The 18,770-nt window shown below is 39.9% G+C and overlaps 1 protein-coding gene across 1 annotated transcript in view; it reads left to right on the forward strand.

The window, feature by feature from the left end:
• CSTF2 (cleavage stimulation factor subunit 2) overlaps window positions 1–18,770 on the forward strand; it is a 75,901-nt gene that overhangs the window by 14,955 nt on the left and 42,176 nt on the right. The window contains exons 5-11 of the mRNA XM_049766923.1: window positions 7,341–7,866; window positions 8,000–8,216; window positions 9,339–9,466; window positions 9,781–9,950; window positions 11,616–11,752; window positions 14,343–14,462; window positions 14,582–14,698. Coding sequence (XP_049622880.1) covers window positions 7,341–7,866; window positions 8,000–8,216; window positions 9,339–9,466; window positions 9,781–9,950; window positions 11,616–11,752; window positions 14,343–14,462; window positions 14,582–14,698 — 1,415 coding nt within the window. The remainder of the gene's footprint in view (window positions 1–7,340; window positions 7,867–7,999; window positions 8,217–9,338; window positions 9,467–9,780; window positions 9,951–11,615; window positions 11,753–14,342; window positions 14,463–14,581; window positions 14,699–18,770) is intronic.

Genomic DNA, 18,770 nt, shown 5'->3' on the forward strand with positions numbered 1-18,770 from the left:
TTAAAATGTGGGTTACCACAGATGAATAGATTATGAAAATGTGTATATGGTATATACATGATGGAATACTATGAAGCTGAAAGAAATTATGTAAACAAGCAATTTGTTGCAATCTGGTTGGAACTGGAGAGTATAATGTTAAAGTAAGCCAGAAGAAGAAAGACAAACACAGTATGATCTCACTTAATGACATAGAATAACTGAATACCTAGATAACAATCCAAAAGTTTAGAGAGAAAAAAGAAACCAAGACAGTAAGGAAGAAGATTAGAAAGGAAAATAAAGGGGGAACAGAGGTAGGGGCTTAGGTTCCAATGGTGATGTGGCAGAGTGATATAGTTCTAAATCCAAAGCACAAACTCAACAACACTGAAAATATGAGATCTAAGCTGCAACAACCAAATTTTGTATTGTACCCTTTCCCTGTTAATGTGGCAGATAGAGGATAAGAGTGAGTAAAGATGGAGAATGGGAATCCTGATGTTAGGAGTTGACACTAGAGGTGGTTGAAATATTGTATCTATACCTAAAACAACTATTAATAATTCTGGTAATAAAGGTTATTTAACAAAAATTTAGACATAGGGGCCAGAGAGATAGCATGGAGGTAAGGCATTTTCCTTTCATGCAGAAGGTCATTGGTTTGAATCCCGGCATCCCATATGATCCCCTGAGGCTGCCAGGAGTGATTTCTGAGAGTAGAGCTAGGAGTGCTGCCGGGTGTGGCATAGTTTTAAGAAACTGAGGTTGACAAACACTCTGGTATAGCGTTCTCTTTAACTCATAAAACATTTTCACTTCATATCAGTGTGATCCACTTTGCTCCAAAGCCACACATTTCTTTTCATCAAGTGAGACCCACTGCAACACATAAAAAAAGACTGCAAAGATCACAATGGGGAAGCAATGCAAAACCCTATCATGCTTAGTGAATGAAGATGGTAGTTCTTTTTTTTTCTTTTTTTTATTATGACTGAAGTTCATTTACATAGAATTATTTATGATACATAGTGACAATGAATGAAGGGCATTCCCACCACCAATGTTATCCTCCCTACACTTCTTGTTTCCAGCATGTCTCCCACATCTTCCTCCTTTACCCCCCAGAATCCTACTGCAAATGGTCGCTGCCGTACAACTTGTTATAGGTTGGGTATCTATTCTGTTTGGTGTTCCAGTCTGGTCATTTTTTTAAATTTACACTACATGTTCATATGACTGGTCCTGGTATCATTCTTCCCCCCCCCTCAATTTATGAGGCTGAATGATTCAAATGATGCTATTCTGTTGGAGGTAAAAAGGTTAAGGAAAAGAGGCAAAAAAATTTGGTATCAACTCTAAAAAAAATCACCGAATAATATCCACAAAAGTGGAAAAGAAAGAAAAAAGTGGAAGAAAAAGGATAAAGAAAATAATATAGCCCTTCCTGGAGCAGGATTTTCAGCCGGCACAGGCTGGCCCCTGGCAGACCTCCATATGTGCCAGGGGCCTCTTGGCCCAGCCTAGGGTAGGGGAGCCCGGACCTGGGTCACCCGACCCCCCTCTCCCTCTTTTCTCCGGATCTCCAGGTGGGTTCCTGGGAGGATCTGATGGGGCACCCTGGGTTTTCCCCACTTCCAGGCCGGCTCCAGAGATTGACTTAGGGGGTGGAGTTTGACCTGGGGGGTGGCAGATAGCTGCTCAGCTATACTCAGGCTGTCACTGGCAATTTCATACCAGTCTACATGTTGCAAACCGCGGCTAGTGCCCCTGCGCGAACATATACTCCTCCCAACCATCAGTACCCCAGATTTACCCTTCTTAACTTCAGTAACACACAGTTCTAATCTCAGACCAAAGACATACAGTGGATCTAACAATCCCAGAACTATTTAGAAGGACATAAATTGAACACATATTGAACACATATATCTTTTGAATATTTTATGTGTATTTTCTTTAACAGTTGTAACTCTATATATTCTTCTACCATGGTGTTTCTATCCACTTTTCATCTTGTCTTTTCTTTGTAAGCTGTTCAGTAAGGATTGTTGGTGGAACTGTCCCCCAGTTTAATGCCTATGATTGAACTATGCCATGGAAATTGCTGGTCTTGTTCCTATTGCCTCCAGATGCAACGATAATTCTTCATGACATTGATCCTTGTTTGCATAGACACATTAAAATGGGAAAACACTATACATACAGATAAGTTCTTATCTAATAAATCTCAGTACAATGTATTATACACCCTGAACATTGATATAATGACCTGACACAGGCCTCAGAAGAATGGGCATCCTCCATTCACGCCGGAACCAGGCAAGCTATCTACGAAACATCCAAGGTCTTTTATAGCAACAGCTGGAAGCAGTCCTCTACCAGGAAAGACACTACCAAGGGTCTGACATTGACCTCCTAAAAAGAGACTTTCTGCTCTACAGGACATGGTTCTCTCTATTTCCCCTTAAGTGTGAGGTGAAACAAGAGGATGCTCTGTACCATCCTTACTGCAATATGGGATATGCAGACTCCAGGATCTTTAATACAGAAGCATGATGCCAACAACAGAGACTATGTGAGGAATGGAGGTGTATTGCCACTACAGACGATGACTTGGATTGGACAAACTAGTTTGCCTGGAGCCTAGAGTCCTGTGCCAGGAAACTTCAGGGGTAGGGTCTCCTTGTATTTAGACCATAATTTTTCTTTCCATGTCCCTTATATTTTGGTGGGCCTATGCAAACAAATGCCACTCTAACACCATTTTTACTATGTTCCCTTGACTCCAATCCTTAAGAAAAACAACCCACTAAAACTTTGAGGTTAACTTAAACTAGTAAGCATGTGCATGGAACTAGATAAATGTACTTTGCCCTCAGTGTTTAAGGAGTTACATAAGTCTAATGTCTTTAGATTATATTGTGTGTCGCTAAGAAATAGTATGTACTACAACTGGGGATTTGAGGGACAAAGTAATTGTATTGTACATGGGTTCAGTTTTGTTTTTCTTAATGTTCTTTGGCTGAAAGTTCAAGGCTGGGCTATCATCGATGGGACTACCGAGAATTCTGTTTATGGGTGATTGTGCTTCCACTGTAACTTTACCCTGTCCTCTTTCTTTGCATCTTTGTTGTCATAATTAAAATAATAAAAAAGTATTTAAAAAAAGAAAATAATATAAAAAATAAAAAATAAAACAAAACAACACCAGAAAAAGTGCTGCAGTGGCAGGGTTTGTGTTACCCACCTTGAAGATGGTAGTTCTGAAGATGCAACTACAATCAGCCACCTATATAGCCTGTCTGATAAAGGCTTGAGAGAGAAAAATGTTAAGGATACCAAAGAACTCAAAGAAACCATAAAACATACAACCATTATGACTCGAGAGGATATGAGAGTAGAAATGAAAAAAAAACTTCAAACAGAAGTAACAGAACTGAACAACTTGATAGGCTAAATGAAAATATTACTGTAAAGCCTTACTAGCAGATTAATAGCTGCTAAGTGAGCTCAAAGGTGAGCAACAAAAGATGAAAAAGATAATTAAAATAAACAAACAGATGACAAAAAAGCTCTCAAAATAAACACAAAATAAACAGATGACAATAGAACTTTGGAATAAGTTTAACAGAAATAGCGTAAGAATCATTGGGGTCTTACAGCCAGGATGAAAACTTTATGATGAATCCAATCAATGAGATCATTGCTGAGAGGTTATCAGAGCTGAAGAATTCATGCATCCACAACCTAAATGTCTGAAGAGTACCAGCTATAAAAGATCCAAATGGAAGCACCCCAAGGCATATCCTAGTTACAATGATAAAAAAGAGATAGAATAAGAAAGCAGAAAGATTAAAACAAAAGGAAAATATACACAAAGGAACATCCCTAAAGTTTATTTTAGTATATGTGCGGCCGAAGTGAGCACATTCTTAAAGTTTATAGCAGCTCTATCACAAGAAGCTCTTCAGGACCGAAGGCAGTAGTGGGATATAGTGAGAAAACAATGAAATAATGCTTCACTAACAATACTTCACACAGCTAGACTATCATTCAGGTTTAAAGTATGGGTACAGCTTCACAGATAAAGAACAGCTCAGAAACTTTACAGACTAAAAATCAATTTTAAAAGAACTAAAGGCTCTATTTTAAAACAAAACAAACTCCACAATCATACCAAACTTATATAAAAAGTTGGGACAAAAGTCCAAACAATCTTTTCTTTCAATATCAATGAATTAATTAAGCCAATTAAGAGACACAAAATATACTAATTAAGAGTAGCAAAATAAGAAAATTGAATTCAATATTGTGTTGCCTGCAAGAAACACATTTGAATAGTCAGAGAAAATACGGGTTCAAAGTTAAAGTTTGCAAAGCAATTCTGAAGCACACAACTTCCTTAGAAGGCTGGGGTGTTGGGGCTGGTGCAGTAGCATAGTAGTAGGGCATTTGCCTTCCACACACTGACTCAGGATGGACCTCGGTTTGATCCCATGGCATCCCATATGGTTCCCCAAGCTAGGAGCTATTTCTAAGTTCATAGCCAGGAGTAACCCCCGAGCATTATTGGGTGTGGCCCAAAACAAAACAAAAGAAAGGCTGGGTGTCCATAGTAATATCAGGCAACACAAGCTTATAAAGGTTGTCAGATAGAGCAGGTAATTTCTTAATAATAGAGGGATATGTAATCAGGAAGAAATCATACTCCTAAACATATATGCACCCAATGAGAGGCTAGCAAAATAATTTAAAACAATTGCTAATAGACTTGAAGAAAGACATCAACAGCAACACATATTAGTTGTAGGGTACAACACTGCTGTCACCTTTTAATAGATTAAACAGGCAAATTCTTAACAAGAATATACTGGCTTTGATGGAAGAACTGCAAGAGAGGGGCTTAGTAGATATATATGACTTTTCAGCCTTCAAAAGCTGAATACACATTCTTCTCCAATGCATACAGAACATTCTCCAAGACAGACCACATACTGGGCCACAAAACATACCTACATAAAAATAAGAAAGAAATTGTATCCACTATCTTCTCATGATGAAGTAAAAAAAGAAGTGAATTAAAATCAGAAATGGAGAAATAACTTTAACACCTGAAAATCAAAGTACTCACTACTAAACAGTGAATCAACGAGGAAATAAACATTTTTCTGGAAATAAATTAGAATGAAGACACTAAATATCAAAATTTGTGGGACATAGGAAAAGTATTAGTAAAAATAAAATTTATAGATTTGCAAGCAGTTATGAAGGAAGAAAGCACCTACATAAATAACTTAATGGCCTAGCTTATGAAATTTGAAAAAGACTAACAAGATTTGCCACAGCAGCCAGACAGAGGAAATAATAAAATTTAAAGTGGAAAGTAATGAACTTGAAATCCTCCAAAAATTTCAAAAGAGCAATGTCAGCAAGAGTTGGTTCTTTGAAAAAATAAATAACCTCAATAAACCATTATCACAGAAAGAACCCCAATAAACTGAATCAGAAATGAAAATGGTAATATTACAACAGATACTACAGAATTTCAATAAGCAAAATATGCAATGATCAAGTATTACTTAAAATCAATCTCATAATAAATAAAAGGTGTTTCTGGGAGCAGTCACTCACTCTCTTGCATTTCATACGTAAAATATTGTGAAGATTAGAGATATAATTTAAGAATTCCTGCTTCCAATTAAGTGTAAACTTAATCTTCTGATGTATCAAATGATACTTTGCTAGTAAATCCTATAAACAAAGATGGTTGGCTAAAAAAAGCTATAAGAGAGAAAAATATTGGAAACCAATCTCAGTAGGCAGGTGATAGGTAAACAGAGAAATCTTCACTGTTGATGGGAAAGTCATTTGGCTAAACCTTTGTAGAAAGTATTATGGGAGCTTCTCCCTTAGGACTCAGAGAATCAACTTCAAGCCAATCTACTCCCAAAACAGAAACTAAAAACACATATACAAAAGGATATCGACACACCCAGATTCATTATTGCACTTTAGTATAATAGGATATGGAGACAACCCAAGTAAGTAATGATGAATGACTAAATAATTGTGGTATATATACAAAATGGACTGTTATGCAGTTATAATAAGAGATAAAATGGTTCAGTGTGTTGTAATGTAATTGGAATTAGTGGGTATACTGTTAAGAGAAATCAAAAAGAGAAAAGTACTGAATGATTTCACTCTGTGGAATCTAGTCAAAATGAGAAAAGACAGTAGTGAACAATGAATACCCTTGGTGAAGAATAAGGTAAAAATATCAAACTGTTGTGTGTGTGGATATAATGTCTAGCATGGTGTCTAATAGTTAATAATGTATTGTATTAAAATTGTTCATAATAGATGTTAAAAGTTCTCATCACACGTAGAAATAATCTATAAGTATGTATGCTGATAGATCCTAACTAGACCTATTATGATCACCCGTGTCACCAGCTTTTCTAAAATGAAAGGTATATGGTACCTGGGAAATAACTCAAAAGGACCTGGAGAACATATGTGGCATGCACAGGATCTCATCCGTTTCCATCCCTGATACTGCATGGCCTAGTCGCAAGGTCAGGAAGTAGCTTTATAGGACCCAAGCAGTGCTAGAGAGCTCCCAAACAAAAAGAAGACAATGATTGGCAACAAAATTACAGCTCTTACAGTAAGTGTTACATTGTGAGGCAATCACTACAAATCTCTAGCACTCATTTTCTCAAGTCAAAGGAACCTAAGTTTAAATCACTCCTCAGCTACTAGTTGTATATCACAGGCCAATGGGTTTTTTATTTTGTTGTTTTTCAGATGTAGAACTTTTGCAAACAGCCTGTCTAGGTACTTGCTGTCCCGCCCCCTCACATTGCCAATCACAGGGAGTCAGGTTTCTGATCTGTGACTTGTTCTCTTTCTACCTTCTCGTATTCTCCATTATATTTCCGCTCTATTGCTCATTTGTTAATGTCCTAACCAGTCGGGCCATTTGTCATTTTATTCCGTAGCTGACAGCTTTTGCAAAAATGATATGCTAGCAGCTGGGTTAGCTGGTGAATGGTAGATGTGGTGCAGCCATGTTGTGGTGGTGAACAATAACTTCCTTTGAGTGTAAGAAAAAAATTAAGTGGGCAGGAACTTTAGGTCCTGAATGCCTTCAAAGCCGGCTTGGTCCCCGCACACAACCAGTTTGGGAAGAGTAAAGTATTTATTGTCTTGGGATCACACGCGCCGCGCTCAGGGTTTACTCCTGGCTCCGCATTCAGAAATCGCTCGGCTCGTGACGGGCTCAGGGGACCCTACGGGAGGCCGAGGAGCGAACCCAGGTGGACGGGTCAGGAAACAGGCCAATTTCTAACCAGCACGCAGAAAGAACGTGCGCGGCGACGTGCTGACGTCAGAGACGCGGAGCTGGCGTCGGCCAACCCCTGACACTTCCGCTTCAGCGAGCAGTACCAGCCGCGCTCGCGGGCAGCAAGGAAGTGTGCAGAGGCGCGCCGGAAGCCTTGGGCGGAGAGCGATGGCGGGCTTGGCGGCCCGAGACCCTGCGTTGGATCGTTCCCTACGTTCCGTTTTCGGTGAGAAGAGCCGGCGGAGCCGAACGGGGGGAAGGAGACGAGGGGCGATTGCGGGCCGCCGGGGTCGGGAGACGGCCGTTGCCCTCGGGACTCGCTGTGCTATTCCGCCGAGTCCGACCGCGCGCTCTACCTGCCCATGGCGGGCGGCGGGGTTGGGGGCGGGGCGGCGATCGCCCCCCCCCCCCCCGGTGCCGTTGGTGCAAAGGGAGCCCCCTCTTTCTGGCCCGCAGCTCCCCATTTGGGCCGGGGCAGTTGAGAAAGTTAGCGCGGACTTGGGCAGCGTTCGTCCTCGGAAGTTGGGGGCGCGCTTGCAAGTCTCCCACGCGACTTTTGCCCCCCCCCCCCGCAGAACCCCACTGGGGGCCCGTTCCTAAGCACACGTGGCCCTTTGCTTTATTACTACCGTTAGTTTTCAAATTTCTGACGTTGGCGTCGGGAGGTAGGTTAGACAGGAGTGAAGGACTCAGACCCTGTGGCAGATCTTTCCAGGCTCCAACCTGCGACAGTTGCTGTCACTTCGCAGCTGAAGTCAACTTCTTTCTTTTCCCAGTTCTGGGTGACCGTTGGAAATTCTTTTCCCAGTTCTGGGTGACCGTTGGAAATCCACACGGGAGCGTGGCTGGCACGTGCGTCGCCTTTCGCTTTGATCCCTTGCCAACGGTTAAGTTTTCTCGAGTGATTCCTGAGCCCCGAGCCAGGACTAAGCCCTGAGCACCATTGAGTGTCCCCTCCCTCTACTGCCCACCCAACCCCCCCACATAATAAAAATAAATATGGCCGCTTTTTAAAAAGTCCCGTGACCCAACCGTTTGAGATCTTTTTTTTTGGGGGGGGGGCACAGCCGTTTGATGCTCAGGGATGACTCCTGGCTAAGCGCTCAGAAATTGCCCCTGGCTTGGGGGGGGACCATCTGGGACGCCAGGGAATCGAACCCAAGGTCCTTCCTTGGCTAGCGCTTGCAAGGCAGACACCTTACCTCTAGTGCCACCTCGCCGGCCCCATCGAGATCATTTTTAAGCATCGTCCACTTCAGTAACATTTTTCAGTTGTGTATCTGTGTAGAAATACAAACGTGAGCTTTTTATTTTATTTTTTTAGTATACTTTAAAGCAGGGGTCCTCAAACTTTTTTTTTTTTGGCTTTTTGGGCCACACCCGGCAGTGCTCAGGGGTTACTCCTGGCTGCATGCTCAGTAATAGCTCCTGGCAGGAACGGGGGACCATATGGGACACCGGGATTCGAACCAACCACCTTTGGTCCTGGATCGGCTGCTTGCAAGGCAAACGCCACTGTGCTATCTCTCCGGACCCGGTCCTCAAACTTTTTAAACAGGGGGCCAGTTCACTGTCCTTCAGACTGTTGGAGGGCCAGATTATAGTAAAAACAAAAATTTTGAACAAATTTCTATGCACACTGCATATATCTTATTTAGAAGTGAAGAAACAAAATAGGAATAAATACAGTATGTGGCCCATGGGCCGTACTTTGAGGACCATTGCAAAGGCTTGCGTAAATGTCATTGCCAAAGTATTTATTTTCACCCAAGTTAAGGAAAATCTAACACTTGACATCTCATTTCAAAAAATGATGTTGAGGAATGTCATTGCCATTTATGTTTACTGGTTCGTTTCGTAATTCAGTTTGGCAAATGAGATTGAAATATTATCAAAAGGAGTAGCATGGAACTTAGGTTTGGAGAAATATAAGGTATTTTGAACCAATATTTGGATTGCCAGTGATATAAGTTGGTACAACATGCTACTTTTTTTTTTATCACGAAAGAGCCGTTATAAGCTCCTGATTCTAATAGAACATATATATTCTGCCATAGTGGGGAATATTCCTTATGAAGCCACAGAAGAGCAATTAAAGGACATATTTTCTGAGGTTGGACCTGTTGTTAGTTTCAGGTAAGAGTTCTTTTTTACATTTTGGTAATATGTTTAAAATCACAATTTTGACTCTAGTTGACAATGGCAAAAGTTTTACTGGTGATTTTTCACATGTATTTCTTTTTTGTTTGTAATGACTATTGCAACATATCTAAATCCATATAACTGTACATTTATACTAAAAGATGTACTTTTTCATTGAAAAGGTTTCAATGAAGTAAAATGATGTGGTTATTTGTTTTACAAGTTTGACTAAAATTAGGGCATGGTGTCATTATTACCAAGATCCCTGTATGTAGCATTTTTGCCTGTCACTCAATTTTGTTTTCTAGGTTGGTATATGATAGGGAAACAGGAAAGCCAAAGGGTTATGGCTTCTGTGAATACCAAGACCAAGAGACTGCACTTAGTGCCATGCGCAACCTGAATGGGCGTGAATTCAGTGGGAGAGCACTTCGAGTGGACAATGCTGCCAGTGAAAAGAACAAAGAAGAGCTGAAGAGTGAGTGTATACCCAAATTGTGTACAAATGAAGTATTAAGCATGTCACAGTGAAAGTTTTCCATTTATGATTTTTTTTTTGTTTTGTTTTTTTTGGGCCACACCTGGCGGTGCTCAGGGGTGACTCCTGGCTGTCTGCTCAGAAATAGCTCCTGGCAGGCACGGGGGATCATATGGGACACCGGGATTCGAACCAACCACCTTTGGTCCTGGATCGGCCGCTTGCAAGGCAAACGCCTCTGTGCTCTCTCTCCGGCCGCATTTGTGATGTTTTTTGTTTCTTTTTGTTTGTTTTGCGGGGGAGAGGGCACTCTTTTTTTTTTTTTTTTTTTTTTTTTGGTTTTTGGGTCTCACCCGGCAGTTGCTCAGGGGTTACTCCTGGCTCCATGCTCAGAAGTTGCTCCTAGCAAGCACGGGGGACCATATGGGACGCCGGGATTCGAACCGATGACCTTCTGCATGAGAGGCAAACGCCTTACCTCCATGCTATCTCTCCGGCCCCGAGAGGGCACTCTTAGATACTCAATGCTTACTCTTGGCTCTGAGTTTATTCCTGGCAGGACTTGGGTAAACTAATAAGATATAAACAATTGAATTCAGGTTGGCTATGTGTAAAATAAGTGCTCTACTCTCTCTGCTATTACTCTAGCCCTCACTTATGTGCTTTAGAATCTAAAGATACTGTTAGCCACACAGTTTTACTAACAACCTGAGATGCCTATGGTAGGGAAGTATATTATCTTTTTTTTTTCTAGTTTTTTTGGGTCGCACCCGGCGGTGTTCTGGGGTTACTCCTGGCTGTCTGCTCAGAAATAGCTCCTGGCAGGCACGAGGGACCATATGGGACACTGGGATTCGAACCAACCACCTTTGGTTCTGGATCGGCTGCTTGCAAGGCAAACGCCTCTGTGCTATCTCTCAGGCCCGTATTATCTTTTTTTTGTTTGATTGTTTTTTCAGCCACACCTGGTGACACTCAGGGGTTGCTCCTGACTATGCACTCAGAAATTGTTCCTGGCTTGGTGGACCACATGGGACTGCTGGGGATCGAACCACTGTCTGTCCTATGCTAGCACACGCAGGGCAGGCGCCTTACCACTCCCGCCACCACTCCAGCCCCACTGTTTTTCTTTAAACCTTTATCTTCTAAGATGATTTGTCAAAGCATACATGCACACATATGCCTAGCCCCCAACTTAGGTAGCATTATCCTATTATGTGATTCTGATTTTGGCTTTCTTAAAAAATAGTTTTTTCCCCACTGAATTAAGACATATACAAGTCAGGATTTTTTTTTTTTTGGTTTTTGAGCCACACCTGGAGGTGTTCAGGGGTTACTCCTGGCTCTGGACTCAGAAATTACTACTGGAAAGCTTGAGTGACCTTATGCAATGTAGGGAATTGAACCTGGGTTAGCCAAGGGCAAGGAAAAAGCCCTACCTACCATGCTCTGCCCTAAGTCAAGACTTTCTTTATTCCAGAAAATATAAGGTTATTAATTGGTTTTTACAGCAGCCCTGGATACTGAGTTCAATAAACTCTCAGCATCAGTAGGTGTTTGGAAACTGCTATTGACCAAATGATATTATTTGAGGACCTATTGCACTTGAAACGATTTAGCTCTTTATTTTGCCTCCTTATCTTTCCTATATTTTTTCCTGATCAGGTCTTGGCACTGGGGCCCCTGTGATTGAGTCACCATATGGAGAGAGTATCAGTCCTGAGGATGCCCCTGAATCCATCAGCAAAGCAGTTGCTAGTCTTCCACCAGAGCAGATGTTTGAGCTGATGAAACAAATGAAGGTGTGGACCTGCATTAAGTTACAAATTTATTAATGAAAAATTAATGAAATAATCAGATTTTCAAGGAGTCAGTTGATAATAACAATGGGAATTATTTCCTGAGGTCAAGAAAAGGTACACTTATTTTTTTTAACAACAAATACTTTATTCTTTTTTTTTTAATTTATTTAAACACCTTAATTACATACATGATTGTGTTTGGGTTTCAGTCATGTAAAGAACACCACCCATCACCAGTGCAACATTCCCATCACCAATGTCCCAAGTCTCCCTCCTCCCCACCCGACCCCCGCCTGTACTCTAGACAGGCTCTCCATTTTCCTCATACATTCTTGTTATTAGGACAGTTCAAAATGTAGTTATTTCCCTAACTAAACTCATCACTATTTGTGGTGAGCTTCCTGAGGTGAGCTGGAACTTCCAGCTCTTTTCTCTTTTGTGTCTGAAAATTATTATTACAAGGGTGTCTTTCATTTTTCTTAAAACCCATAGATGAGTGAGACCATTCTGCGTTTTTCTCTCTCTCTCTGACTTATTTCACTCAGCATAATAGATTCCGTGTACATCCATGTATAGGAAAATTTCATGACTTCATCTCTCCTGACAGCTGCATAATATTCCATTGTGTATATGTACCACAGTTTCTTTAGCCATTCGTCTGTTGAAGGGCATCTTGGTTGTTTCCAGAGTCTTGCTATGGTAAATAGTGCTGCAATGAATATAGGTGTAAGGAAGGGGTTTTTGTATTGTATTTTTGTGTTCCTAGGGTATATTCCTAGGAGTGGTATAGCTGGATCGTATGGGAGCTCGATTTCCAGTTTTTGGAGGAATCTCCATATCGCTTTCCATAAAGGTTGAACTAGACGGCATTCCCACCAGCAGTGGATAAGAGTTCCTTTCTCTCCACATCCCCGCCAACACTGTTTATTCTCATTCTTTGTGATGTGTGCCATTCTCTGGGGTGTGAGGTGGTATCTCATCGTTGTTTTGATTTGCAATTCCCTGATGATTAGTGATGTGGAACATTTTTTCATGTGTCTTTTGGCCATGTGTATTTCTTCTTTGTCAAAGTGTCTGTTCATTTCTTCTCCCCATTTTTTGATGGGGTTAGATGTTTTTTTCTTGTAAAGTTCTGTCAGTGCCTTGTATATTTTAGAGATTAGCCCCTTATCTGATGGGTATTGGGTGAATAGTTTCTCCCACTCAGTGGGGGGCTCTTGTATCCTGGGCACTATTTCCTTTGAGGTGCAGAAGCTTCTCAGCTTAATATATTCCCATCTGTTAATCTCTGCTTTCACTTGCTTGGAGAGTGCAGTTTCCTCCTTGAAGATGCCTGTAATGTCCTGGAGTGTTTTGCCTATGTGCTGTTCTATATATTTTATGGTTTTGGGGCTGATATCGAGGTCTTTAATCCATTTGGATTTTACCTTCGTACATGATGTTAGCTGGGGGTCTACGTTCAATTTTTTGCAAGTGGCTATCCAATTGTGCCAACACCACTTGTTGAAGAGGCTTTCCCTGCTTCATTTAGGATTTCCTGCTCCTTTATCAAAAATTAGGTGATTGTATGTCTGGGGAACATTTTCTGAGTATTCAAGCCTATTCCACTGATCTGAGGGCCTGTCCTTATTCCAATACCATGCTGTTTTGATAACTATTGCTTTGTAGTACAGTTTAAAATTGGGGAAAGTAATTCCTCCCATATTCTTTTTCCCAGTGATTGCTTTAGCTATTCTAGGGTGTTTATTGTTCCAAATGAATTTCAAAAGTGTCTGATCCACTTCTTTGAAGAATGTCATGGGTATCTTTAGAGGGATGACATTAAATCTGTATAATGCCTTGGGGAGTATTGCCATTTTGATGATTTTAATCCTGCTGATCCATGAGCAGGGTATGTGTTTCCATTTCCGTGTGTCCTCTCTTATTTCTTGGAGCAGAGTTTTATAGTTTTCCTTGTATAGGTCCTTCACATATTTAGTCAAGTTGATTCCAAGATACTTGAGTTTGTGTGGCACTATTGTGAATGGGGTTGTTTTCTTAATGTCCATTTCATCCTTATTACTATTGGTGTATAGAAAGGCCATTGATTTTTGTGTGTTAATTTTGTAGCCTGCCACCTTGCTATATGAGTCTATTGTTTCTAGAAGCTTTTTGATAGAGTCTTTAGGGTTTTCTACGTAGAGTATCATGTCATCTGCAAACAGTGAGAGCTTGACTTCTTCCTTTCCTATCTGGATTCCCTTGATATGAAAAGGTACACTTATAGACCATACTTCTCACACCTTTTACATGCCACACAGTATATTTTACATTTTGTTCACAAAAATAACTAGGCAATCCAATATAATTGGATTTCGTGGCATATGAATTCAAATGTACACATTAAAGTGTGACTTTTTTCCTAACTGATAATTGAAATCGCCTTTTATTTTGACTGTCATCATCAAGATTTGTTTGTATAATGGAAAAATTATTGTTTACTTTAAAAATGTCTTAAATTGTATATATCTAGTATGAGTGAATGACTATAAAACTGTGTCAGTTACTAAATAATTATTGAACTTGAGGGTAAACATGTTTATGTTCTCAGCTCTGTGTCCAGAATAGTCCCCAGGAAGCAAGGAACATGTTGCTTCAGAATCCTCAACTGGCTTATGCTTTGCTGCAAGCACAGGTAGTGATGAGAATCGTGGATCCAGAGATTGCCTTGGTGAGTGCTTTTGTAGTAAATGTTTATGGTAATGCTAATATAAACCTTACCTAAGGGTAGGAGTTTTCTGATTGTTTTGTTAAACAGACAGCTCATAGATTTATTTTTTCACTTTTTAGAAAATTCTGCATCGCCAGACAAATATCCCAACACTGATTTCCGGCAACCCTCAACCAGTTCACTGTGCTGGACCTGGGTCAGGAGCCAATATGCCAATGAACCAGCAGAATGCTCAGGTCTGTGAGACCCTGTCGTTGATAAAACATTATTTTCATGACTTTAAGTATGATTTATTGTCATCTTAGGAGGCTATATCGAAAGAAGAATGGTCAGGAGCCAGAGATACAAATTCCTGTTTCCAGAGTATATGGTATCTGAATATAGATTTAGTTCTAAGTTTTGAAAAAACAGATTTTTCTTGTATGTTCTTTATGATAAGCTAATTTTGTATTTATTTGCATGTGTAGCACTACTGTTGACCCTTAGCTAATCCATATTATTTTATATTTATATATAAATAAACTATTTAATACAGCAATTAAATGGGATTGTCACTCTTGGAATCTTCATTATTACTGATGAGAAAAGCAAAGCTTATTTTTCAAGTATTAAACAGAATTATGACTTAATAAGAAATCTATTTCAAGCCTTAAAATGAAAAATTTATTGTGGAGTAAAGGAACACCATAGCATAGAAGATAGCAAGTTGGGAAAAATGACGTCTACTTGATGTAGACATCAGGCTGATTACTTAATAAAGAACCCTTAGTTATGTTAAAAATGTTTATTGTCACTTTATAATTAAAAAAATCTAAAGCATTCTAAAATGTACAGAAATGGATTAGAGGAGGTGATGTATTTATTTAATAAAATACTCCATAGCAGTTGCAGGGGTCCTCAAACTTTTTAAACAGGGGGCCAGTTCATTGTCCCTCAGACCATTGGAGGGTCTGACTATAGTAAAAACAAAACTTATGAACGAATTCTTATGCACACTGCATAGATCTTATTTTGCAATGAAGAAACAAAACAGATACAAATACAATATGTGGCCCGCGGGCCATAGTTTGAGGACCACTGCCATAGAAGATAGCAAGTTGGGAAAAATGACGTCTACTTGATGTAGACATCAGGCTGATTACTTAATAAAGTAATGTTAGTTATGTTAAACTAGTTATGTTAAAAAAACATAGTTATGTTACATAGTTAATATTAACTATTAATAAAATTATTAATTTATTAACTTAATAAACTTAGTTATGTTAAAAATATTTATTGTCACATTATAGTAAAAAAATCTAAAGCATTCTAAAATGTACAGAAATAGAGGAGGTGATGTATTTATTTAATAAAATAAATGTACAGAAATAGAGGAGGTGATGTATTTATTTAATAAAATACTCTATAACAGTAAATTATATGTGTGTACTTAAATTGCTTTAATAAACATGATTCCATTAAGGTAAACTGATATCAGTACAGATACCACAAAATAATGCCATACTAAAGTGAAAATAAATAAAGTAAAAAAAAAAATAAAGTGAAAATTTGTGGAAGCATTCCACAAATGTGAGATATATTTTCTCTGAATATCATCCCAAAATATGTTAGGTAAGTGCTGAGAGATGGCTCAAAGGGCAGGATTGCATTCTTTACATGCAAAAACACTGCTTCAATTCCCTGATACCTCATAGTGCCCTTAGCACCAGTGGGTGTGGCCCCCGGCAAGTTGGACAAGTCACAAATATATTCAGTGAGTATATAATTATGAAGCATCTGTAAGTATTAAGTGGATGTTTAAAGAGAATACTGTTTCAGTTTGAAAACAATTTTCTAAAATGTAAATTAGTAATTTTTCATAATTATAAATTAAGTATTTCTAGGGGCCGGGCGGTGGCGCTGGAGGTAAGGTGCCTGCCTTGCCTGCGCTAGCCTAGGACGGACCGCGGTTCGATCCCCCGGCGTCCCATATGGTCCCCCAAGAAGCCAGGAGCAACTTCTGAGCGCATAGCCAGGAGTAACCCCTGAGCGTCACAGGGTGTGGCCCAAAAACCAAAAAAAAAAAAATTAAGTATTTCTGATTTATAGAAGACATAGTTCTTCTGCAAATATGTAGAGTTAAATAGTTGACAGGTGTGCAGTGATCATAAATAGCTCCATAAAGTAGAAATGTTAACTGGTAGTACTATCTCTGACTCCTACACTATCAGTTTATTTTGTTTTTGATGTATAACAAATGCCTCTTTTTAATAGTGTTTTATGAATAAATTTATTAACTGAATCACCGTCAGATACATTATTAAAAGTTGTTCATGATAGGGATTCAATTATACAATGTACAACACCTTTCATCAGTGCACATTTCATGCTAGCAGTGTCCCAATTGCTCTCCCACCCTCCCTTCTGCCCTCTCCCCTTCCTGCCTCTTGCAGACATTTTTGTCTCTTTTTTCTTTTAAGACACTGTAGTTTGCGATATTATTACTGAAGGAGAATCATGTATATAATTTTTATCTCCTTTTAGCACCTGGTTCTTGTCCAGAGCAATCATTTTCAGCTATCACTTTTGCATATCAAATTGTCAGAGGTAGTGTGGAAGTTGTAAATGGAGAAATAGTAAAAAAATATATATACACATATGTGTGTATGTGTATATATATATATTTGGTTTTTGGGTCACACCCGACAGCACTTGGGTTACTCCTGGCTCTATGCTCAGAAATCGCTCCTGGCAGGCTTGGGGGGACCATATGGGATGCCGGGATTTGAACCACCTTCCTTCTGCATGCAAGGCAAATGCCCTACCTCCATGCTATCTCCAGCCTCAAGGAAATAGTAAATATTTTTAGCTTCATTTCCATAGAATTTGTCTTAACTACTCAACTCTGTAGGAGTATGAAATCAGCCATAGATTTATACATAAACATATATTCATGATTGTATTTCAATCACATTTTGTTTTTGTAACCTGTAAATGAACAGATTGGTCCATGGGCTTTTAAAATACTGGCTCTAATTCATTAATTTTTTTTTCAGAAATAGAAGGTAAATAACAGTGTAAGCTCCAGAGATGTTAACTGATCCAAAAGTAACATGATTCTAAGTGGTAAATGTGAGAATGTTGAACCAGATTTTTTTCTGCCAGTAAAGTCTGTTTTCTCCTAACCAACTCACTGTACAGTTTTCTGTTTTCTGAAAGTATATATTTTTATAGGAGCAATCACCAACAGTGCTGTGCTGTGGGCTCAGGACTATTTCCAGCCATATGCAGCTCATGGTGTTAGGCCTCAGAGTTCAGGGATTGAGCCAGGGATTCCATGCTCTGGCCCCAGACATATATCTCCTGGTTCCTGAGACACTCAATGATGCTGAAAGTCAGATTCACATGTCAAGTGCTTGGCCCCTTTGTTTGATTTAAAAAATATTTCTTGGGCTGGAGCAATAGCACATTGCATAGGGCATTAGCCTTGCATGTGGTTGACCTGAGTTCGATATCCATCATCCCATATTGTCTCCTGAGCTTGCCAGGAGTGATGTCTGAGTGCAGAACCAGGAACTCTGATCGCTGCTTGGTGTGGCCTAATAACAAAATTATTTCTTATAGAGTATTTTCTGTTCTAGGGTACTTCTTGGTTCTCTGGTGAGTACACACAGAGGTAAAAAGATACCTTTCTTTTTGAGAGCTCTGATGAGGTATAATTTCTCCCAAATCGAAATTATATTTGAGGAAAAGAATTTGAGAAGATTGGTAAAATGAAATATTTTCATCTTAAAAATGAATAGTGAGGGATCTGAGAGATAGCACTGTGGTAGGGCATTTGCCTTACACGCTGAAAGACAGTGGTTCGAATCTCGGCATCCCATATGGCCCCCCAAGCCTGCCAGGGCCGATTTCTGAGTGTAGAGCCAGGAGTAACCCCTGAGCGCTGCGAGGTATGACCCAAAAACAAACAAAAAAATAGCAAGAGAGCACTTTTTTTTTAGCCACTGAAAGTTTTATTTCTTTAGGGTTTTATCCTAATCGCCTAAAAACCAAGTAACAGACCTGGAGGTAGGGCTGGGGGCCAGGCCTCCCTCCTACTTACCATGGACAGCAGGGGCCATTTGAAGGGAGGCTAAGCGAGGCGGTAGCAGCAGCAAAGAATGGGGTCGATGGCGTCACCGCCAGTGACCTCTTCCAGGGCTGGAAGTCCCTATGGCTTGGGGTGTGGGAATGTGAGAAGCTCTCTGCAGGGCTCTCGCCCCCTCACCTCCTCAGATAGCCTCCTGACAGGGCTTGACCCATTTCTGTGGGCAGAGAGAGTCCTTG

The sequence above is a fragment of the Suncus etruscus genome, chromosome X, assembly GCF_024139225.1.
Source record: "Suncus etruscus isolate mSunEtr1 chromosome X, mSunEtr1.pri.cur, whole genome shotgun sequence".
NCBI classification, from domain to species: domain Eukaryota; kingdom Metazoa; phylum Chordata; class Mammalia; order Eulipotyphla; family Soricidae; genus Suncus; species Suncus etruscus.